Source organism: Syngnathus scovelli, chromosome 9, assembly GCF_024217435.2.
Source record: "Syngnathus scovelli strain Florida chromosome 9, RoL_Ssco_1.2, whole genome shotgun sequence".
Classification (NCBI taxonomy): domain Eukaryota; kingdom Metazoa; phylum Chordata; class Actinopteri; order Syngnathiformes; family Syngnathidae; genus Syngnathus; species Syngnathus scovelli.
This window is the reverse complement of record NC_090855.1, coordinates 9,308,070-9,332,293: the sequence shown is the minus strand read 5'-3', so window position 1 is coordinate 9,332,293 and position 24,224 is coordinate 9,308,070. Positions and strand designations below refer to the sequence as shown.

The following is a 24,224-nucleotide window of genomic DNA, read 5'->3' as shown; positions in this document are numbered from 1 at the left end:
GTAAAATAGGCATTGACAGATGCTTTAATAATATTCTCATGTATTTTATATTTACTTTTATTGCACTCACTTTAAGTACATTCCACAATAAATGCAACATGTGCGTGAAGAACGAGGGAGATGTGGGACAAACTGAGCAAAGTTTGAACAGACAGGGTTCCATTGTGTTTATTTGGTCCTTTTCATATGCCCATAAAACAGTGACATTGTTTTGTCAAAACAGCACTTGGAACATACTGTTACAAGCCTATGGTAAATGCGACGAAATGAACTGCATTATAAAATATGGATCTAGTTACAATAGCTGTAACTAAAGCTCGGTTCACACAGCTGAATAATCGTCTTGATTTTAGCCCCAAATTTACCCTTCTGACAATCGTAGGTCGGCCCTGATTCCCGTATTGGTTCCAAAGATAATCCTGGCGTGTGTGGCGTGGTGTGGTCAGACTTATTTTGGCAGCTCACAAGGACGTCTGACCATGGGGATATTCAAACTGTTGGATTATTTAGGCTTGACTTTGCACCGTGTGTGAACACAACTCGTTTTGCAAGATATCAAGTCAGACATTGGAGTACTCCAGAATTAAATCAATATGTGTGCGATCTGTGTGCTGGATGGTTTCTCGAATCACTCACACACCTTCAGCTAATCATCAATTACCTCCTGCATGTAAGATCTCTGCTTATCCGCAATCGGGTGCCAGACGATTCCCTCATTTTGAGTGGAATCAAAGCAGTCTAGATGTTATTGTGGTGCTTAACCTCTTGTGGCATCCTACCACTGGCTCCCTGCATAGTCTTATTCCGCGTTTCCGCCACTTCTGAGCCGTTCCTTCAAATCATCATCATCTCTCCAGCATTCTGTCAGAATCTCGCCTCCTTGCCAGCTACGCAAATGTCCTACCCTTGGTCTTGAGACATTTACCTTAAGCCTCTACCAACTGTCTCTCATTCACTTTTGGGTCCTCTGCAATCATTACTTTGGTGAGCTGTCATTAAAGTAAGTCTCCTGACAACCATTCCGCCTTTCGGTCCAGGAGCACATTGCTATCAGCCCCAATTTCACAATTCTGTAAGCTGAGTGCGTGTGATTGGCATGTGTATATCTGTAAGCTGAGTGCGTGTGATTGGCATGTGTATATTTTTATTTGACCTATAGAGAAGTAACCGTTGTACCCTATGACCTCTGCCTAGCCACAAGCAACTGTGCAAGCCTGAAACTGATGCAGTTCTGTTGGTCTAAAAGAATTGTTTTAATTTCAATAACACTCTTTATGGGTATATATTCATGGATTTGCCCCTCTACATACAAACAGTTACAGAACTAAATACAGCAACCACACACTCAAGCAGGTGTAACCATACAAAATATTGATAATACTTTTTGTGCCGCTCTTATTTCTTTACAGTACAAAATACTGACAAAGTAGTCATCTTCTGAAAGAGAAAATGTATTTGTGATCAGAAGAGCACCTTGAGCCTCATCCACAGACCCGATGAGGTGCTTTCTTCTCTATAGACAGATATTAGTCAAGTAAAGACTGAAATCGGAGACAGAGAGGGGCAGACAGAGAAAAAGGAATGCTGTTTACGGATTGCACTCATCCATAAGGGGCTTCCATCTCAACAGTCAGTCAGCTGAATGTTGAGCACAACATCCAGCTAAACTCCCCTTTTCTTCTGCCCCAAACCCCCGACCCTTAACCGCCACCACTTACTAACACAAAAAGATTCAGCATGGCACTTTCCTTTTCAACCTAGCATGCAATACCCCCACCCTCCACCCTACCCAATGCTCACATACCCTGGCCTCCCCCCCCTTTTCCCACCTTTGTATCAGTAGAAAGGCATATGGTTACTGCCATCCGATTCTCCCCCAGCTGAAAGTGCCTTTCACTTTACCGCAGTTCACAAAGAGGTCAGACTACAGCAAACAGAAAAATTGTGTGCAAGCTCAGTTTTTTTTTTCTTTTTATGCCAAGCTACAAGATGCAAGAGACACAAGAATAGCAGCTGGTGAGAAAGTCTGTGATAATATTTCAGCTAGTCAAAAAGCTTGTATGTGGGAGTGAATGTAGAGCGAATGTATTATATGCTGTCATGAATGACGCAATGAGAAAATCAATCAGCGTTGGACAGATCGAGATGTTATGAGCAAGGTGTTGGAAGTGTCACAGTGGCTGGTTTGTGTAACATGAAAGCACAAACACAAGGGCCAGCAAGTTGCTCTCCTGCTTTCTTTGTGTGACTTGAGTAAATCATTAATAACAAGTGTTCCTCAGCTTACCTTGTTTGTAAGACTTGTACCTGACAAATACTCACAATTCCACCAAAAATCATTTCAGTTATCAATTCCATTTAGCCTTGAAGTGTTGATACTTTCACCAATATTGTTAACATTTATAATAAAGTCAATTGTGTGGAAATGCTCCCCTGTGTGTGTGTGTGTGTGTGTGTGTGTGTGTGTGTGTGTGTGTGTGTGTGTGTGTGTGTGTGTGTGTGTGTGTGTGTGTGTGTGTGTGTGTGTGTGTGTGTGTGTGTGTGTGTGCGTGTATGTATATGTATGTAGTATGTGCACCTTAGTCGTGTGTGTGTGTGTGTGTGCGTGTCTGTGTGTGTGTGTGTGTGTGTGTCTGATCGAGCATGTAAACACAGCTCAAGTGTTTGTGTATTAGGAAATGCACTCCTCCCTGAATGGAGGACTGCCTTGTGCCATAAATCTGTCCTTCATTGGGAAGACAAAATGAAAATGGCCCCATCATAAAACATGTGTAATGGCTTCATCTGCCACCAACATATAATGGAGCAATTACCAAGAAGGGGGTTGTGAGAGCGTGAAGCCTTTACCTCACTTTGGCAGAACATTCAATGCAGTTTTGTATTTTATATGCACATGTGCCTGGCATACTCTCTTTATTTCATATAATATTCAACTACATTTTTATTAATTCATTATGATTACGCAAAGTTCAGCCAACGATAAATGCAACATGCACATGAAGCGTGAAGGAGTGAGAATTGAAACGCTTCATAAATTAATGCAGTATTACATTACTTCTTGCATAGCCTTTATGCTTTTAAAATGTCTTTTTACTTTGGTTTGGATTTTGGATTACTGCAATGGTTCATATTGTGGGGGTATCTGCTGTATATTTTCAGCATACACTCACTTTCAACACTACAAAAAGTCAATTTGGTCTGTGATCAAAAATGCATTCTGGACCTTCATCACCTGTAACCACCCAACACCAAATATGCAACTGAAAGCATATAACCTTGATGACGTTCTGGCCAAATTTGTTTTCAGCAGTGATGTCCAAAGTCTTGCCCATGGGCTACTTCTACTGAAGCCTGCCATCCAGTTTCCATCCAGTTTCCATCCATCCATCCATCCATCCATCCATCCATCCATCCATCCATCCATCCATCCATCCATCCATCCATCCATCCATCCATCCATCCATCCATCCATCCATCCATCCATCCATCCATCCATCCATCCATCCATCCATTATCTCCTGGTCGGGTCGGCCAGGCAGCAGCTTCAGCCCAAACTTGGTTCTCCCCAGCCACCTAAGTAGGAAGCATCTTTAAGAGCTTTGCAGTTTAACATAGTTTGCACAATAAAATCTTTCCATAGCATACTATCCCACCCTTCAGAACACATATTCATGATTCATGGATGCAAATATGTATATTCGGATGCTAACAAAACATTGGTCTTTGTATTTTTGTATTTTGTACTTTTGTAGCAACTTCCGCATCCAATCAGAAATTACATTATTAATATCCAATTACTTGCATTGCTCAGACCCTTAATCCTTCACACCTCCTAATCAGACAAAATGCAGGTTAACTGTACACCACAACTGAAACACTAGACAGGTAAGCCACAATCTCTCATGATTAATGTAGTGTGTTAGTGTTCTGGGCTCTGACCTTTTGAGATAGGCCAGGCACCATTTTTAAGTGAAAGCTCTGCCTCTGCTGAGTTGTGGAGTTGTCCATCAAGTCCTTGTGCACCCCTCCACCATCCACCTTCCACCCCACAGTCATTTGCCTTTCAAGCTCAGATCTTTGTCTTGCTGCCTCTTTGCCCCTGACATGTATGCATACCTGTCTTAGTTTACAATAACAACAACAGAAAGTTGTTTTACCACCACCTTTATGGACTAAATGCCATTTTTTAATCACGAGTGTATGAACTTTCATGAATGATTTCAAAGGGAAGAATTGAAGAGAACCATTCTAATAAATCTTTGTCTGATTCACTCACATTTTGAGTCAATATAACACAGTGAAGGCTTTATTAGCCCTCCTACGGGCTGAGTGTCCGGACCTGAAAATACCATTGTTGGTAAATGACCCTCCCTCACTGTCCACTGCCACTCAAGTTGTGGATGTGAATTGGCACTGAGGTCACGTCCTTTCCTTGCTCCCAAACATCAGCATTGTCACACTTGACAGAGTAAATTTACCTTTGGCTCAGGCTCATTCAGAACCTCACACAACCTCACAGAAATGTCCAATAACAACAAAAAAAGATGGACAGCAAGCTAAGCAGAGATTGGATGGAGAATCTGTAGGTGTACTTGTTAATCAGGGATGACGAGGACAGGGTCACCATCTGTAACGTAGACCAGGGGTAGTAAATTGATGAGGCGAGGTGAAAGGGCACCCTCAACATTCTTTTAGAAAATAAACAGCACCAAAAAAAGCATGCTTCTCTGGACAGGTAAGCTAAGCACATCTTGTAACCTGTGATTAAATAGCACAGCTTCCAAATAACTGGTGGAGACTATCTTGCAAGCAAATGTATATCTTAATATGACCTTGACTTTTAATGCTATTATCAGGTTATCATGAATTGGAGGCGTCTGCTTGTCTTCCTGTTGCATCCAGTTGACCAACAATGACCAACTCCCTTTCAAATATCCAGTTTTGATTGTCGTTTAACACAATTCGTCTTCAAATGGTTTCAGAAAATGCCAATGTGGCAACTCTAGATACTCAGAATAAATGGAAGTGAGGTGGGTGAGGGGGTCAATATGACCTTTGCCATTCAGACACAAGCAAGTGTATTTAATGTTTAGGGCCACCCCTGCCTTTGTGTTGGAGCCAATGGTTCAATGAAAGGCAGGAGAAATGGTCACTTCAGGCATCTGCTGCTCTGCTGAAATCCCTCATCTGTCCATCTGTGTGCACTGCAGCCCTTCTGTCCACTCATAATACTTACATAGACACACACACATAATTGTGCGTACATGCCTTTAGTCATGTGTGTAATTGTTTGAAACCCCATTCTGAACCTTGTGTCAATAAAAAGAGCGTCAAATTTATTGTAAAGAGAGCCATGGTATCATCTAACTAACAACAAGAACTACAAGGCACAAGAGAACACTGAATCCTTCTCTTGCCAAGAACCCTTCTAATGAGAAACATCATTACTGAAAATATGCTTGTGCTGGATTTTATCAATATGAAAGTCAGGCCTTGGCCAAGTGTCAAGTTCTTTTATATGTTTCTGCTAGTAAGATGTATTTTATTGAATTAAAATCCAAACAATAGATGTAATGATGCCTCTTGATTCCCAGCTAACATAGTTCCACTTGCTTTAGATGTCTCAGGTATGTAGGTTATCAGCAAGATGTATTGTATGTCCATCCTGATGAGTAAATGGCTGATAAAGGCAAGGTCAAGAATGAGGAGCATTCACATTTTCAATGAGCCAAGATGATTTTTGTATCTTGGAGAGGCTCCCGGGCTTCCCACTCAAACCATCACAATGCCGATCTTTTTTTTTTTTTTTCGTTTTGGATCCTACCACTGCCCTAAAGAGGAGCCTTCACACACAGATGTGGGGTGTCAAGACTATTTGTGTTATACATTCTCCACATTTCTTTTGAAAAGAACCCGTCTTGTTGCCAATTTTGGTTTGCTTGGACTAATACACCCAAACCAAGTTTCAAATAAACACAACTCTCTTTTTGGTCTCTCGACTTTGGAGGGACAATACGGCGGTTGTCATGAAGAAGTTTTATTGGAACATTTAACTTAAGGAGAGGGGGATTGAGCGGGTAAACAAAGCATTCCTTTCCCTTTCATCACCATTTAACTGTTCCCTTCACATTCGGTCTCACCTCTCGGCCAGTGCCCCCCCTCCACCCTACACCAGAAAACTTGTCAAATAAATATAAATCAAAAAGAAAAGGTTGCGCCAGTAATTTAGCGCTCTGTCGCTTAATCTGTCTTTGTTACTTCTTCTCATTTCTAACGATGATGGTGCCAACTATCTCCCAGAATGCTTGCGGGAGAAGATAGCGAGGCTCAAGTAGCACCATGGCTGTGGTGTTCCAGACATATAGCCTGGAAGGCCATTTGGTTATACTCAAGGGGATGGTTGTTGTGTCAGTCATTTGCCGCGCCTGCTAAAGAGTGCACTTAGCATCCTCTGTTTCCCCCTCACGAGCATGTGAGGAGTGACATGATACTGTACAAGAGTCTGGACAACATATAACATTTCAAAGCAATTTCCTAATTGTTTCCAGGCCAAGGTCGATAGCCTATATGGGAGCAATCCCTTTCGCTCCAACTTTTTCATCCACAGATTGGAAAACATTAAAGTGTTAAGTAAACTTAACCCAGGCGAGCTAATTCATTGGGAAATAAATGGGCTTTCGAACATTCAGTGCTATATCAGTGACAGTCAGGCTGTGGATCACCACCACCATCCCCTTGGACGGTCACCATGTGTCTATGGTGATGTTTGCAAAATGGCTTTTGTGTAAAGCGGTGTGAAGGCATTTATGGCAATTACTGTTTTGGAAGATTGACTGTTTCCAAATGATCAAAATAAACTAGCTTGAATACTTGGCAATACTTCTAATAATGAATAGTCAGTTCTAACTTGTATCTAAATCGTCTTCATCTCTTTAATTGGAACTTTGTGGTTTTATTTTCCTTAAAATTACATTCAGTCTAAACTGAAGGATGATAATAATGGTAAAGGGCACCATTGATCCTTTTTTTTGGTTTTTATCTTAAGTATGCATGGACGTGATAGCATCACTTAGACTCACAAAGTACGTGACTTATCATACATGGAATTCAACTTTTAACTGCCACTATATTTTGTGTTTTAAAAACACAACACCCACAAGGTTAAAAATATTTGGAATCCAATTGCTTATTTTTTGTCTTTAGTAATCCTGTCAAGTTATTCAAGGATTTGTTTGTCACAGACCACAATAAACAACGCTCATAGTGCCAATAAGTTTTTACATGACCTTGTGAACTATAAGCATCAACAAAGACCTGCTAAGTATATCCAACTATACATTTAATAATTGATACTCGAGCATGATTTGGTGTGTTCATTTTTCATAACATTTCATACTGAGCGCCATTGACACATTGCTGACATTGGAAGTATTATTAAAGACTACAACATTTTATAAAGTCATATCGTATTTTTATACTCGTGACTTCTGGAAGGAATAAACATTTTGATCCACACAAATTTAAAATACTGAAATGAGATGAAAATGAGACAAATAATTGACTTTTCCTATTTCACTGTAGTACACATGTCCAACAATGTTTTATTGGTTTTAATACACAAAACAAAATGAGGGTGGAATTAATCCAAATACAAGGCTTGTGGACTTGGTTTTGAATTTTATTTATACAGTAAGGGAGTGGATCCATTAAAATATGAATATAGATTATCTGTTATATACTGTATAAGCTCTTTACACTGAATGCACCTCAAAACTCGGGTCCAATACGCAATGATGAGGTAGACAGTAATGGTATTTTCCACCCTCTGCAAAAAAAAAAAAAAAAATATTGAATACACCTTAAATTACTCTTATCAATGTAAGAAATATATGATTATCATGAAACTCTGTACATCACAAATAATAAAATAATTATAGAATAGAAATTATACCGATTTGAGTGCATTTTGTATATGTACAAAGAAATGCAGTTCTCTCATTTCTTCATTCTGAGCACTTTGTAAAGTTATCGACTATACAAAATATTTACAGCTCAAAAATAATGAACAGCAGTGCATTCAAAGCTAATGTGCATTTTAAAATCGCTTCATTTGCGAGTCTCTCATTTTACATTTTCCTCACCAAACGTTCAAATATCTTCTTGGCGCAGTAAGCTGCGGAAGTGCATTTCATAACGATGCAGACTTTTGAGCAAAAAGAAAAAAAAAAAGGTTCACCTCATGTGTGTGCTTTAGACAATATCTTTTTACAAAAACAGAGGGCCAGCAAGTCCGTTTTGCCCTTTTCTGTCCACAAAAGCACACGCTAACCCTCATAGCGCCTCCAGCCCGGTCTGCAGTCAGGCAAAAATCTCTTGAAGGCATTAGCTCCTCTTCTTTGACTCTGTGTGTGCCTGTGTGCGTGTGACATTCTATCTCCTTTCATTTCTTTTTTTTTTTTTTTTTTTTTCTCAAAACATGCACTTGTACAGGCTTCAATGGCTCCAGCCGGACAGAGGCAATTATGAGCTGGATGCAGACCCAAAAGAGTCGGCCCTACCGACAGGATTGCACGACAAGAGCTTGCAAGTCCAAACGCTGGCAGCCAAAAAGCCTCCGTGCTCTACAGCCACAGCACGAACAGGTGCACGGTGGCATCCAATGGGATTTTGTCACACAATGAACACATCTCTGGGAAACAAGGGCCTGTTTGATGACTAGGAACTTTTGCATGGTTGGGAAATAACACTTTAAGGCAGAGAGTGTGCATTTTTGTGAGCAGTGAATTAGAATAAATAAGCAAGTATCACAACAAGCGTCCCATGTGGATGTCACGAGTTGAGGTATCCTGTAAGGACTCTTCCACCCATTCGACCTTTATCGTCATGGATTTTTAGGTTTGTCTTTAAAAAAAAAAAATCATGTTAAGTTGATTGGCCGCTACCTGCACCCACACTGCTCCACCACCATGTCCTCATACTGCTTGTACACCACATTGTTGCCCGAGTCTATGTACAGGATGCTGATTGGGCTCAGTTTGGTGGGGACACAGCAGCTTGGAGGGGTGCTGTTGGGGTCCATGGAGTTCATTAGAGTCTGTATGATGGCATGGTTGGTAGGTTCCAGGTGAGATCTGAGCGGGAAATCACACACTCCTTCGCAGTGGTATGCCTCGTAGTCCAAGGGCGCGATGATCCAGTCGTCCCAGCCCAGCTCTTTGAAATTCACGTGCAACGCCTTTTTGCTGCACCTGGATTTGGATTTTTTCCCGTGTCTTTTCCCATGGCGGTTGCTCAGCGCTGTCCTCCTCCGCCTCCGGGGCCCCTCCCCTTTGACCCTGCTGAGGGGCGTACCTTCCCCCTCCACCTCCTCCTCCGCTGAAGTTCTCACCACCTCTATCTCCTTGATAGACCTCCGTGACTTAATCTTCTCCTTCATCTCGTTGAAGAAGTTCTCCTTTTTCTTAGAGCGGGTGTAGACCACCAGGATGGCTTTCTCCTGCTGGGACCGCCCGCTCCTGTCCAGACCCAGCACCCTGAGGTCCAACTCCTTGTCGGAATTACTGAGAGTGACTCTGAGCTGAAAGCAGAGATGGTGCCCTTTATGTTCATGATGGTGATGATGATGATGTTTAAGAGATTTAAACATGTCCTTAACGTCCAGAACCTCCCATCTGGACTTGGTAGCGTCCAAAGGGTCCAGCAGTCTGGAGTCCAGCAGCATATCAGAGTTGCAGGGATAAAGTTGGATGTGGTATAGGCCTGTCGTCTGTAAGTCTCCAAACGCTCTCCTAAATATCCTTAATTCTGCCCCAACCAGCTCCTCTTTGTCTGAAAGGGTTGAGACATCAAACAGATACTTTTGTCTTCGCAGAGGAGGGTGCAAAAGATCGTCTGCAAGGATAAAAGAAGAAAATAATTGCAGTCAGATTCACTTAGGGTGTACAGTGTTCAGATGGGGGAGGGAGGGGACTCACAGAGGCCTTAGCTCCACCCCCCTCCAAAACCCACACTAAACCAACCTGATAGAAAAACACATATTCATTATTTTTATCCATTTTGTGCTTAAAAAACATTCTCTTTATATACATTGAAATTTTGTGTTAATGCGAAAATATTATAATAATAAGTGTTTTACTATACTTGAATAGCTATGTATTTTACCGTTCTGCGCAAAAGTTTGGTCACTTACAGAGGCACAAGTTGAATAAAATGGACCGTGTATTGACATAAAAAACATCGAGACGTGCAATTTCATGAAAAAGCGCACCATATACATAATTTAGTATTTTGAAGTCATTTCTTGATCAATTGTGCGCCTGTTAAATGATCAATGAAATACACTTGCATCTGCGTTTGGGGAATGTTGATCACTAAATGATGTATCTATATTTATTTGTATGTTTATTTATTCATTTATTTATCTCATTATTTATTGCAAACCTGCAAGCTCCAAACTTTCGGTCTTTGACACCTTTTAATTCATACTCTAGCAAATCGCGCATCTGGGTTCAAAATGAACCTAGATTTCCAAAGCACGCAGCCTTCCAGGCCGTTTGTAAAAACATCTATTTTTGCTTGTTGTCATTTGTTTTCTTTAAGGACGCATGTCTCAAACGTTAGCCGACATCATTAACGACATGTTTCGTTTAAATTGCCATCGCTCTCAAATTATGCTTATAGTCGTGGCTTCATTGGTTCTTGTGCGATATCGAAATTAATTTAACCATTTGCATTTATTCATTATTTACGTATATATTTTAAAGAGTATTGTCGATTTTTACAACAACAAAAAAGTTGGGGTAAGTTTGTGCTGCTCAAAGGCAACAATACACAATGCATTATAGAGCACTGCGGGGGGGGGGGGGGGGATAATATTCCATCAATGTGACGCTGTTGTTAAGAAAAAACAAAATTTTGCAAAGCCTAAAGCAAATATTTGACCTATATGGTCGATTTATAGCCTGGCAGACTCGAAAAACACACGATTTTAATATAAGTTTAAAAACGAGAGCGAAAGAATAATCATTGGTGTATGGCGCGACAATCGTTTTTTTTTTTTTTTTTAAATACATAGGCCTATTTTAGCACGTAAAATCGTAAAACATGCATATTACTTTGTTTAAATACTGTGTATTCTGGTTGAGAAGGAAAAAAAACGTTAGAATGAACGCTTGCTTGGGTTGACCATGCAGCGTAATATCAAACTTCTTGGAAAAATAAAAGTGACAAGGCTGCGTGCGTACACACTTGTGATTTGTTCAAGCTATTCTAAATAGATATTTGATTCTACTTGTCAGTTTCCCTCCGTGAACCCTGCCGAGGAAAACCGTAAAAAGCAGATTGAAACCTTGTGCTTGTTTCTGTGACTTGCGCGTCTGGTCTGCATTACGTTTCTTTTCTACCTTTTTTTAACAAGACCTTAAACAAAATCGAATACAAGTTCACCAAATAATTAACAGCCTGAATTCCCACCTTTCTCATTAAAGCACTTCCCCTCTTATATTTCATCCCATCTTGCCAACGACAACATCCCCCTTAAAATGGCCCTTGAACCGACTGGGTGAACAGCCTGTTGAAATTACTGACATATTCGTGTTGACAGACCAGAATGTACCAGGTTTTCTTAATATCGAGATTCCGTTAGATTACTTTCTACGCAATTTTTGTCGTATTTCAACAAATGCAAATCACATTTTTCAATATTTCAATGGCAATTAATAAAATGAGATATAATGACACCACAGTGGTTATAGAATTTTGAAACGTTTGTAATCTTGAAATTACATTCAAAAGTATAGCCTTAAATTATGCATGCCTATTTATTTTTAAAATAATATTGAGTCCAATAAAAATCGTATTTATAATCTGCAAATAACACTTAAAAATGGGCTGGTGAGTAAAGGCGGAGCGCATGCTTGTGCATATAAGCAGGCCTCAATTTTGCCTTGAGTTTTATTCCCAGTTGAGTTAACTGCTGCAGGTTCCCTAATAAAATGCAACACTTAAGGGATTTTGTGAGGACCCTTAAAAAACAAAGCTGAACGTGAGGCAGTCTATTTTCCATAATGGATTGTAATTGGTGAGGGAATTTGCTACAACAATAAAATAATACAAATCACTTCACAGCAGGGGAAATGGTTATTATTTTTGTTGTTTTACCTTTCCCCCGGCGAAGTCGTTCATTTGGTTATGCATCCTCGTGGCCTTTGGGTCAATACGGAAGAAGACAGTGTTTGATATGTTATGACATGAACACTCAATTAGATGACTGAGCTCAAATACCCCAATCAACTGTTCGATGCCATGCGGCTCCCAGAGGGTCTCGACTCGGGGTCAGAGCCACTGACACGCCACATCACAATCACCGGCGAAGAGTGCGACATACCCCCCACCCACCCACCCCACCCCAGTCCCATCGCATCCGTTCACACAGCAAGAAGCACAAGGTTAAAATCTCGTTTTGAGTTCGTTTTGCATCTCACGATGGAGCTGGAATTACCATATGATTTACTTTTTATTTCTGGCTATAGAAAAGCGAGTTAAATGTTGAACGGAGAGTTGTAATAATTTTTATTTTTGACTGCCTGTATTTCAATTGCAATATTGAAATAACAATCACCAAACACTTGCTACCACACTATTAATGCCTCAAACACCTGTTACTCGCACCCATGTAGTTCTCTCCATAGACTGTCTGCAGTCAATTAATTTCCATGGATATTTGACGGTGTTGTGCATTGAAACCAAAAGTGTTGCGGAATATTTGGTTTCCCATTTCCGTGGAGTTTTTTTTTAAGCCTGCACTGACACTGATTTACAACCTTCGTTTAGAGAGCGTCTCAATTAGTGTTTTACTGTCGTGTTACCGAGGGGTTAAGTGTAGTAGCTAGCGCGAAAGATTAAGAGGAAAAAGTTTTGTGCTTGTGAGAAAATGATGTATCCGCAAATGAATCCAACCGCAATTGCATGGTTTTCTCAATTTTCTAATTCGCAGAGTTTCTTCTATTTTTTTATGCCAGGTAGTTCAACCATAAAGAAAACTTTGCAAGATTAATGTGACAGAGCTGGCCGCGGCCCCAAACCAACCTGTTCCTCTGTCCACGAAACTTGTTATGGTGTTGGCAGATTTAGAGGAGCGGAAAAAGCTCGCGTTTAGTCCGAGCTTCTCCGCTGCGGAATACGTCCTGTAAATGGAGAGCATGTACTCGTGCGGCACGACATCGTCCTTAAGGTCTTCTTTATGCTGGCCCGTCATATGATGAGAAGAGGCGAAGATGTCTTTTAGGAGTTTGGTTGACCTTTGTCCGCCCTGATGAGGGAGCCTGGCTCCCCTGTTCCTCTTCGGGCTAGAGGGAGAGATGATAGCAGCTGACTGGAAACATGGTATATTCCAAAGGAAAAGAAGGAGCAGGCCCACATAAAGCGTAACAACTCGAAATGCAAACATGGCTGGAGGGTGAGGGGGAGACGTCGAATTTCGAAAGATTCGTATTTTCCTTCCCTTGGATGGAGGGGTCCGCCTGAGCCGGAGATGGTCTGCGCGTCAGGGTGTAAGATTGCTTTGCGCCCTCGAGAAGTGCGTTTTGCGCTCTGGACTCCACACAAGAGCAGAGCCTGTTAGGCCGATTGAAACACGCCCCCACGGTCGCCCGGTGCTTCCCAATTTCATGACATCCACTTGCAAACACGGAGCCAAAGGCCATACTAGCGACCCGGGAATCCATGTGGGAAAGTTTTTGTTGTGGTTTCGCAACTCATTTATTTATTGTTTCCCTGATAGAGCCTGAAACATGCAAAAATATGCGTGCCTACAAATATTCCAATGCCATTAAAATAAAACCACATTCATAAATGATGATTTACGACTCGTGTGGGATCAGCAGAATTCTTCACGTTAATGAAAGAGTAAAATAGTCTTGAGTCCGAAATGTATATGGGATGGGGACAATAATGGTCTTTATCTTAAGCCTCCAAGGACATATCCGATCAGATTAGATAAGATTTTACGTCTAGAGTGTTGAAAAGTACTTACTAGTGATCATAAACCTGTGTCAAAATAACCATTATCGATTATGCAATCATGGCAAAATATATTTCCATGTACTTTTCTTGTTTTTGTTGGTCACTGTACACCTGCATATTATGAAGGGGGATTTAGCATCCCATTAATTAACAGAATTGAGTGCACCGATCCTTGCCAAACTTACAGAACATCGGAGTCCCGTGCAGTACAGCTGGTCAATGACAAACATGCGTTTAGAATGGCTTCAGCGACCTCTAGTGTCTCATTGTTCACCATTGAAATGAACTGCAAACGTTGGTAACGTTTGATAAATTAAACGTCTCATACTCCTCTCAAGAAACAGTAAAGGGTCTTAGAAATAGAAAAGTGTCTTTGTGCACGTGTTTGAAATACTATAGTTGCATAGTTTTACTTTTTGAAACAAAGTACTGAAATTGATGAATTTATATACTTAGTGCCTTTGAGTAAGTAGACATACCTATTATGTCACACGCAATCGTGGAACAGCAAGGTCAATTCTTGTTTTGTTTTGTACTGAAAACATTTATGAATCTAATTAAAAGATAGATTGGATACCATGCAAGAGTTCCGAATTTCAGTTTTGTTTCATGGTATTTACAGATTATTATTATTATTATTATTATTATTATTATTATTATTATTATTATTATTATTATTATTATTATTATTATTATTATTATAAAGATCTCCAAACAAAGAGCTCATGGGAAGGGATATATGCATACTATTTTGTACCTTCTGCCATCTAGTGGAGGAGCATTTTGTTGTTCTATCACGTCGCTTACACTATGCGACATAAGGCTTCTCTATTCCATACAGATATGCAAAATATGTTGAATATTATCCGTCGTAAATTGATTATTTATAAACCAAATAAATTAAATTGGATAATTTCTTGAGACACACGCATCTGATGAATACTCAAGGCGAGGGAAGGCATAATATTATAATAGTATTTGGATATCACTCATGTAAACCACAATACAATTACGTGACCAGAAACGAACAAAATTGGTGAGTTGTTTTTTTAGGGCTTTAGCGACCTCAGCTGAGGAAAAAGTCATTACTCGTTACTTCCAGCAGAGGACATCAGTGACGTCAAAACGTTGTTTGTTTGGTTACGTGCTGACATTTCACTCAGTTCCACCCAGCGACCATTAAGACTCTGATGGCAGTCCACTTTAGCTCGCTTTCAAATGATGAGCACCCACATGCAATAGGTTCGATAGGACGGATAGGATGAGAATGGCAGTTTTAGATGTTTTCTTTAGATTTACGTGTTCCGTTGACCAATAGTCATCAGTACCTTGCAGCGTCGTGTTTGCCAAAACAAAGCATCATTGTCTTATTTGAATCTGCGGAGTTTATTTACAACGATGAATAGAGAACGAACATAAAAGCCATAAGACACGAGCACCCCACAACCCGTCGTTCAGTACCATGGAGAGCAATCTTGAATGGCATCAAAATATTTTCGTGTTCTTAACTTGTAACATTTATGCAATCGTTATTTTATTGATTCTTGATCTCGATGCTGATCCCATGGGATGGATTACATGTGCCGTTCCATATTTGCTCATCTTTGTCCCTGCGCAGCTCACAGGGCGACTCAAGAGTTAATGCGTTATGTAACACCCAGAGGATGCTCGTCATCATGTGCGCGCACAGTCAGAGGTCCATTGGTGTATGTCCTCTCCGGATCCATCTGTACTGTAGAACACAACCTGGTACAAGATACTGGACGTGTATTTGTGCGACGTAACCGTCTTCGTGGGACCACTGCAAAACATCAGGTGAGCATATTGATGGAGACATTTGTATCAAGAATATTGTAGGGATGTTTCTGAACAAATGAACTGCGCACATAAGAACAGGTGTGTGTGGGGGCTGGAGGGGGGGGTCTATGTTGTTTATTATGACGATGCAAATAATGGTACTATTTGGAGACCGGTCTGAAATAAATTCGGTTGTGTATGTGTTTATTCCAAAGGGAAAACACATTTAATTGTTCTAGGTGGGGCATCAATACAAAGGAAACAAATTGAATAACGAGTTACAAAAGAAGACAGACATTTTGAAAAATAAGTTGAAGTCCCCTTTTGCTGTTGTTAGTAATTAATTCAGAATTATTGCAACAGTCTAATAGTGAGATGACACCTATCTGCCTAAGAGAGAGAGAGAGAGAGAGAGAGAGAGAGAGAGAGAGAGAGAGAGAGAGAGAGAGAAAGAGTTTTATGAGGATGATTCAAAAGCATTGCTGTCTCAGTATGACAGTATGATGTGATGACGGCATCTGTTTCAAGGTCCACAATCTCAGAGTTGCGTATTTATTTATTTATTTATTTTTTTTACTTTGTACCATACTTGCAGAAAATCTAATGCAAGCATAACAGGCTTTACGTAAATTCACATTGTACTAGTTGATTATCATTCGTGATGTCCAAATATGAACGATTTAACACAGGGGGCTGACTGAATTGATGGAATCAAGAGATAAACAGCTTGACATGAGTCCATGTGTGGATCATCATTAGAAAGCAGTTGGATTGGAGGGGATTAAAAGATTTTACAACTAGACTGCTTAAAACGTGCACATACAAATCAGTTTGTTTACACAGAATGAAAGGCATGCAGAATGTGAAAGCCTCTCTTTTTTGTCAATTGGTATCACCCACACTTAACATTTCAACATTACTAATGAAAGAAAGAGTATAAGGATGAGCTGAAGAAATTGACAAGGTGTGTAAATGTGGACAGAAATGCTCCCTTCCTCAGCATTCCCTTTGTTGCTAAGACTGTTGCTAGGGCACCGGGGTAAATGCTTTTCTCTGCTTGATTCTGTTGTGCATCTGATCATGTACCATGGTACTTGGATTGGTGAGGATATTGAATCTAAAATACATAATGGAGGTCACCTAGATCTCTGTTCTATTTTGAAGTCTGACAATGAAAAATTGAGTTTCAATCCCATGGCACCTTGCTCTATTTTTGCCATCCTTTGTGGTTTGATTTAAAAAGCTATCATCATCCACATACAAAATCATCTGATTTACTTTTGGCCACTAAATGGTTGATACATAAATGCATATTATAATCTCAATAAATATGTATTGGTGCAGATAAAAAATAACGAATATACAGTATAGACCGGACATTTTAGATAAGAGCCAAGCAGGACAAAAATCTCGAGGTCAATTACATCATAGGAGCATTGAAAGATGCATCACATCTGCACTTATGCAACTGACCCATTAAAGAAAGCTGCTGAGAAGCAGTGCAGCGAACAAACCAGAAGTGATGACACAATAGATTTTATTCAAGCATGAGAAGACATTCTGCATTATTTAGCTTCACAGCATTAATTCAAAATGTTTGTTCTTTGTTTAGCTGTGTGTGGGGGGAGTTAATCCATGGAGAGTTGATTTCTACTTCGGTCTTTGTTTTATTTTAATGCCAAAATTCCACCTTAATATGAACATTTTCTGTTTTTGCTTATGGGTTAGGTGGACAGTGATGTGATTTCTGTGGGGAAATTTGGCCTTACATAATAAAAAAATTAAATTGAAATCATTCGTGGAGTGTGCACGTTCCCCTCATACTTGCGTTGCTTTTCTACGGGTTCTTCGACTGCCCCTCACAACCCCAAACCATGCATTATAGATTGACTAAAGACTGTCAACCATTCAATGGTGTAACTCGACTCTTGCCCATCTGGGATCTGTGCCTAAGGTTTGTCATTCTGAGTGGGTAAAAGCGAAAAAAAAAAGTCATTTGTCCACCCATTAATTTTTGATATCACATATTCTGTTTACCGAGAATTGGAGGCTACCCACCCTGGAATGATCACTTCACATATTGAAAAATGATCATTCACAATCACATTCTCGCCATCTGAGTGGGAACTCGCCATCTGAGTGGGAACTGAGCACACATGGTCGATCCTTGTATCATCATTAAAGCTGTAAGGCTTTTGTCGGCATTTAATTCAATACATTTAGAATTTGGATTTAAGTGTATCCTGGTTCAATCCGATCATTAGAAAAGAGCGTTGAGATAGTGTGAAATGCAATAAGGATGCCCTTTTAGAATTTTAGTGTCAATACTCAGTTTGTTTCATAAGGTGGCGATATTAGAATGTGTCGGCTCTGTACTTCTTGTGATATCTGTACTGGCCTGTGTAATTTTTCTTTGTTTACTGTTTGTCACTTCAATTCAAAATGCAGTTCAAAACTTTTTTTTTTTTTGTATGTGTGATCAGTGAGAATCTACTACATGAAACGCAATGGGACCATTCCAGGAGTATGAGGTTAGTCGTTATGAATTTGCTGTTAGACATATTTTGGTATGTTTAGTGTACTACAGTACATATTGACACCAAATGGCACTCAATGGATGTGAACTTCATACAAGCAGGAAAAGAAGTCTCCACAGAAAGGAAGCCCTCGGAGTCGCATCCCACGTTTGGTCCTCCATCCCTTCCAGCCAAAGGGCAATGGCTCTCCTCTTTCTGACTCTCCTTTCTCAGAGGAGGAGGGCAAAGAGTGTGACATCAGCTCAGCTCACTCCAAAAGAACAATCAGCACCAACAGTTTTTACTCGGGTAAGAATTTCTGTGCCAAATGTCTGTCCTGTCTGTCTGTCTGTCTGTCTGTCTGTCTGTCTGTCTGTCTGTCTGTCTGTCTGTCTGTCTGTCTGTCTGTTTACTTGAGCGAGTGGTACATAGATATCAATGTAGATATAAATATAGATACAGTGATATACATAGATAGTATGTAAAACTGGGTCAAAAACAACCCAAATTGGGTTGAAAATTGGACCAGCCCAACAAAACAACTATTTTTTTTGTACAAAACAACCCCTATTTATTTTTTGCAAAACAACTTCTCTAACCCACCTTCCTGGGTCAGTCCAATTTTTAACCCAGCAGTTTTAAAGGTGTGTGTGTGTGTGTGTGCTTAAGGTCAAGCTCTCGTGTGTCTGGTTTTGGTTATTACTGTCTGTGTGCCTATCTACAATATAGATGACACCGGCTGCCCCACTAGTCAGTCTGTGTCCCCCTCCAAAACTCCGTCAGGCTCAGAGGAGAGTGCCCACAGCTCGCCAACACTCCCCGAGCGTAAGGCCAAAGTGAAGAGGGTACGAGTCATGGCTGAGGGCAGTCGTGAACCACGGAGTACACCAAAGAACAAAAAGGCGCTGAGGTCGGCCATGAAAACCAGAGGTAAAGGAAGAAGCAAAACTAGATTATCTTGCTTTGTTTCTGCTTATTTATTGTTTGAAAAGAAAACTTTTCCAGTCTCAAACTATCTCCATGAAATTACAAATGTATCAGCATCTTACAAAAACGGTGCCAACTAAAGGAGAAAATCATTACTCGTGTGTGTTTAACTTTGGGGGAAGTTATCGTATCCCTCTTCTTCCATCTTAAATCAGATTAGCTTAGGCTTCCTTCTACTTCCTTTTGAACAAACATGAATTTACGATAAAGGGAAAATTATAATGCAATATTATTTTTTCTTTTTTTTATGTTCTATTGTACTATGGAGTTATCATTTTCTGTACTTTTTTACTTTTTTCTTGTATTTCTTTAATGTTCGAAATAAACAAACAAACAAAATCTTTAAAAAAAAAAAATCTTAAATCTGTAAACACAGTTTGTGAAACAAAACTCCATGGAGGAATAAATTGATTGTCGATGGAAAATGTTCTGGGGCTTAGGCAATTAGGCTGATTAGTGGGAGGTTACTTGACTGGGTGAATGTGAACAGACTTTCAGCCGACTCCCAAAGTGGTGGAGAAAATGTTTTTGCCCAATTAGTTTGACACAGTCATCACTGGTCACAGCACTATGGTTTTGTTTGATAACAAGAGCTGCCTCTCAGGTTTGGATGACATTTTATTTTCAATTAAATGTCAGATTTTTTGCCTTTAGCTTCAATCTGTCTATTGATAATCATTTCGTGTCAATCCTGCAACCGGCTGTGACAGCATTTGGGACAGAACCGCTGCGCTTGTTTTCTCGATGCACATTGATGACTTGACAACCAAAGCAAGCATTATTTGAGTCAGCAATTGGTAACACAATTCTTCCTCATGCAGGAAGTGAGGCAGATTTTAGCTCCTCCAGCAGTACAGGGAGCCTAAAGAGAAGAGAGAGCCTCACCAAATCTGGAAAGAAGACTCTCTCTCGCAGGTATCCCGATTTTAATGTTCTTTTGCACTCCCAAGTTTTTAATTCATTAGATGTGGAAGAATGTTTGATTTTTGCATTACTTCACATTGCCCACATCAGTTTGCTCCCAGTCTTCAAACCAGCAGGGAGCCCGTCCTCCAACCGTGATGCAGAGCTATACGCTCCTTACCAGACTCCATCCAGAGCTGCATCGTCAACCAATAGTAGCAGCTGTAACTCCAGCCCTACATCCAGGTTCATATTTTCATATTTGTAATATGTCAAGCTGTTTTTTTAACACTTTATCTTGTTTACAGTCACATGAAAGCTGACACTAACTCATTTTATTTAGGGCAAAGGGTGTGGGGGGCATACTAGATCAATCCATGAGATGACGAGGGCATTGATTGTGAAGTTGTCCCACACTTTCACTTTCCCAAGCAATAAAGAACATGCATCTTTTGTTTCACTACATTTCTTTGTTTATTTCAATTGTATTATTTGTGGATGAGAGGCAGAACACTTTCATCAAAGCCTCAAGTGTCTCAGGTTATCAGGAAATTGTACAGTTGAAAGAGACTAGTTTGCCCCCAATTCCTCCTACTCATCCTCTACAGGAAAAAAAACCCACATTATTGGAGAATCATGCCAGGCATACAATTGGTGTCGGGATTATTTTTTAGGATTCTAGCCCTATCATGTATTTAGATAAACTAGAATTCTGTCTCTTGTCTGCATGCCAGTAATCCAGCATCAGACAGTAATTCTCTGGCTCCAGTAAACATCTGTCCTGGTAAAACCCTTTCAGACAAATTACCTATTGCATGCAGTGATTTCAGTGTTTTATAATAAATGGTTGGAGTGTTTTGTTTATTTTTGTTCTAAATTAATTTCTCTCCCCAACAGGAGAGTAAACTTCAGCCGCTACCATTCATGTGGCGATAACCATGGAGTCAGACCCCCCAACCCTGAGCAATACCTCACCCCTCTGCAGCAAAAAGAAGTGGTCATCAGACACCTGAAAACAAAGCTACTGGAATCTGACAGCAGGGTTCATGACAGGTGAGTTAGCATCCAGTGTAGTGGTGATTTTAATTATGTGTGTGTTGGGCGTCATAGATGTGAGATTGTAGATGTGATGTAATAGCCACCTCCTGAAGCTCCACTCGACTGACTGACTAAATTACCTAAACCCCCCGCAAATGTCATGACAATGCTCGAGTTTGGTCTTGCATGAAACTTTCTTCTGGATTCAGCTTTGGAATGAATATTGCATAGTGCTCAGTTTGGCTAGTGCGAGATAGTTGGCAGTCGACAGGAAAGTCATGCAATGCCTTCCTCATTATCTTCAAATGACAGTGAATGTTTTTGTTATTTTTTTAGGGAGGCAGAAATTGTGGATCTCAAAGGCCAACTCAGCAGAATGAGAGAAGACTGGATTGAGGAAGAGTGTCACCGGGTTGAGGCCCAACTGTCCCTCAAAGAAGCCCGTAAGGAAATCAAACAGCTGCGCCAGGTTGTGGAGACCATGAAGAGCAGCCTGATGGAAAAAGATAAGGGAATACAGAAGTACTTCATCGACATCAACATCCAAAACAGGAAGCTGGAGGCCCTCTTGCAAAGCATGGAAGTTGCTCAGAGTGGTGCCAACCTTCAAGAAGACAACACACAGGAATTCCTCTTTCAAAGCCCTGATAGAGTTGGGAAAAAGATAGTTGGGGATGAAGAAATTGGAATGGAGCTAGGTGATCAAGGGGTGGAGGCCATGGCTGACAGTGGGCTACTAATAAATGACGAGATGGCCAACAGAGGTGATATTTTGGAGCAGGTCTTCATGTCCACTCCAGTAGGTTTTCATCTGGACTCCATTAACAAGCCGAAACCTGTGATCGAATCAGGCTTTGGAATGTCCATATTATCGGAAATATCCAATCCATCTCCACCAGCCATACCAGCTACTATCAACAGCTGCGTTTCATGCCCTGTTAAGAAGACCGAAGATAAGAATCTCCAGACTGACATAATGCTGATGTCACATGACCTTCAGGCTCTCCTTTACCAGCTTCTCCAACTTGAAGGGAGTAGAAGGCAGACTTTGTCCATCTCCAGCACTGTTCTGGCTCTCCCAAACCTGGACACCCCTACAGCCACTTCTGCACATTTCCCTGACTTGAGCTGTCCCCCACCCAACATGCTGACCCCTACCCCACTTGACAGCAAAGTCATCACAACTGACTCAGGCATGGGCGACTCAGAACTGGTGGAGAACCCGCGGTTCATGGATGAGCTGGATTTTGAGGTGAGCACAGAGAAACAACATCCTTCACCAGAATCGGGTGTGATCACCAAGCAATACTGGAGCAACAGTTTTCTGGTAGATCTGGTTGCCGTCGCGGCACCTGTGCTCCCCACAGTGGCTTGGCTATACTCGCGACACGGTGTGGATAAAAGCACTCCAGTCAACATTGCCGCTCTCATCAGAGGCTGTTGCATCGTGGGATTGCACTCCCTTCGTCACATTGCTCACAAGCCAGACGTATAGTGGCTTCCGACTTGCAGGCACACAGCTCACTTTGAATTAGAAGCACTTAAGCATTTTGGAGAATAAATACCTATATTTTTTGCTTTTCCTGAACACCTTTCCGCTGTTGTGAGTCCATCACTATATTTACTATGAGTTTAAGAAAAATGACATGGAAGGGAATATTTATTAATGAGTGTATAGTTTATTTATAGTTTATCAATAAGATGATCATCTGGGTAGATGATTTTTCTTATTGTTTTATAGATACTGTCCCAGGTCATCCTTGCTGAAAATCAAAGCACTTGTTCAATTTTTGGGAAACAAAAGATGGAATGTCTGTATCAGTTTTGTAATGTTGAGTTGTCCAAAAATGAACTTTAATCCTTCTGCCAAAGCTTTAATGTAAAATACATTTTTTCTCTCTCTTCCCCCAGATAAGCAGAGATTTATTACTGTAAGTTGACCCTTTTGTATTGTTAACTGAAAGTTGATGTTTCACAGCAAATGACAGTTTGTGCCTATATGTGCAATACCTGTACCCGTGGTTTGCATCAGATGTCCATGTATATTATTAAAGCATGATTAATACAGTACCTAGACTCCTGCCCTTTTTTTCTAGCTCCACAAATTAATGTGGTACCATGACACTTGAGTGACTCCAGCTAGAATTTCGAAATGAGCCATATCATTCATCTTTTTTCTTGTAAGCAAAATTAAAACAGATATAAATGCTGTGTGGTCGTAGTGATCTTAACTGTCTTTGAAACAAGCAGCATAGTGAAGAATTTTTCATATCAGATGCTTTAAGATTTGCACTTATAGTTTGTCAAACTAAAAATGAAGTGCTTCAGATTTTTGACGCATTTGACTCAAACCTGTAAAGTTCATTCAAAATGGGCATTAGTGTGCATAGTGCCCATTTGGTAGTCCCACAAGCACTTTAGCGATTCGGCTTATGCTCATTTCATTTCCCAGTCTGCTGTCATGCGGCACTAGCAAATTCACAAGTGCAGTACTTTCAAAACGTGTTTCATAGTACTCTTTGAGAAATATATATTTTTAATTCATATAAGCTTCCAAAGAGCCACTACAGACTCGATGCCTACTTTTACACAGTGGGCGTTGAACACAAACCAATGTAAACAATATAACATTTTTATGGGCTTTTGATGAATGCCATTTCCATTCATTTTTTTTGTGGGGAAAGATGATTTGGGATAAGTCCCAGTGGGGATCTGATGTCAATTTGACATACATTTTGTATTGAAAACGTGCTTGATATAAGATCAATATGATGTCAAACACTGTTGATTCTGACTCGTGTCATATTGATATTTAATTGACATCAGATGCCCACTGGGGTGTTTTTGAGTGATGAGCATGGTTATGAAACAATTAATTGAACTAGTGTCTCAAGTCACCACTGTACATCACTCTTATGTAAGAGGCCCATAAAAGTTGGCAAAAATCCTAAATTATTTAAG

The 24,224-nt window shown here is 40.3% G+C and overlaps 2 protein-coding genes across 6 annotated transcripts; one reads left to right on the top strand and one right to left on the bottom strand.

Annotated features, from left to right (window-relative positions):
- Positions 1 to 7,322: 7,322 nt before the first annotated feature.
- gdf6a (growth differentiation factor 6a) lies at positions 7,323 to 13,631 on the bottom strand. The gene is made up of 2 exons (XM_049730270.2): positions 13,087 to 13,631; positions 7,323 to 9,891 (listed from the first exon to the last, which is right to left on the bottom strand). The coding sequence occupies exons 1-2, from the start codon at positions 13,445 to 13,447 to the stop codon at positions 8,939 to 8,941; spliced, it is 1,314 nt and encodes a 437-aa protein (XP_049586227.1). The 5' UTR covers positions 13,448 to 13,631; the 3' UTR covers positions 7,323 to 8,938.
- A 1,593-nt stretch (positions 13,632 to 15,224) lies between these two features.
- sybu (syntabulin (syntaxin-interacting)) lies at positions 15,225 to 23,333 on the top strand. Of its 5 annotated transcripts, none has more exons than XM_049730232.2 (8): positions 15,225 to 15,837; positions 18,303 to 18,350; positions 18,455 to 18,644; positions 19,065 to 19,265; positions 20,144 to 20,237; positions 20,337 to 20,471; positions 21,123 to 21,278; positions 21,600 to 23,333. In XM_049730232.2, the coding sequence occupies exons 2-8, from the start codon at positions 18,327 to 18,329 to the stop codon at positions 22,756 to 22,758; spliced, it is 1,959 nt and encodes a 652-aa protein (XP_049586189.1). In that variant the 5' UTR covers positions 15,225 to 15,837; positions 18,303 to 18,326; the 3' UTR covers positions 22,759 to 23,333. The 5 variants fall into 5 exon arrangements, with proteins under 5 accessions (XP_049586189.1, XP_049586193.1, XP_049586190.1 ...); XM_049730236.2 differs by having other exon boundaries at positions 15,226 to 15,837; positions 18,458 to 18,644; positions 19,119 to 19,265; XM_049730233.2 differs by having other exon boundaries at positions 15,226 to 15,837; positions 18,458 to 18,644.
- The last annotated feature ends 891 nt before the right edge of the window (positions 23,334 to 24,224 follow it).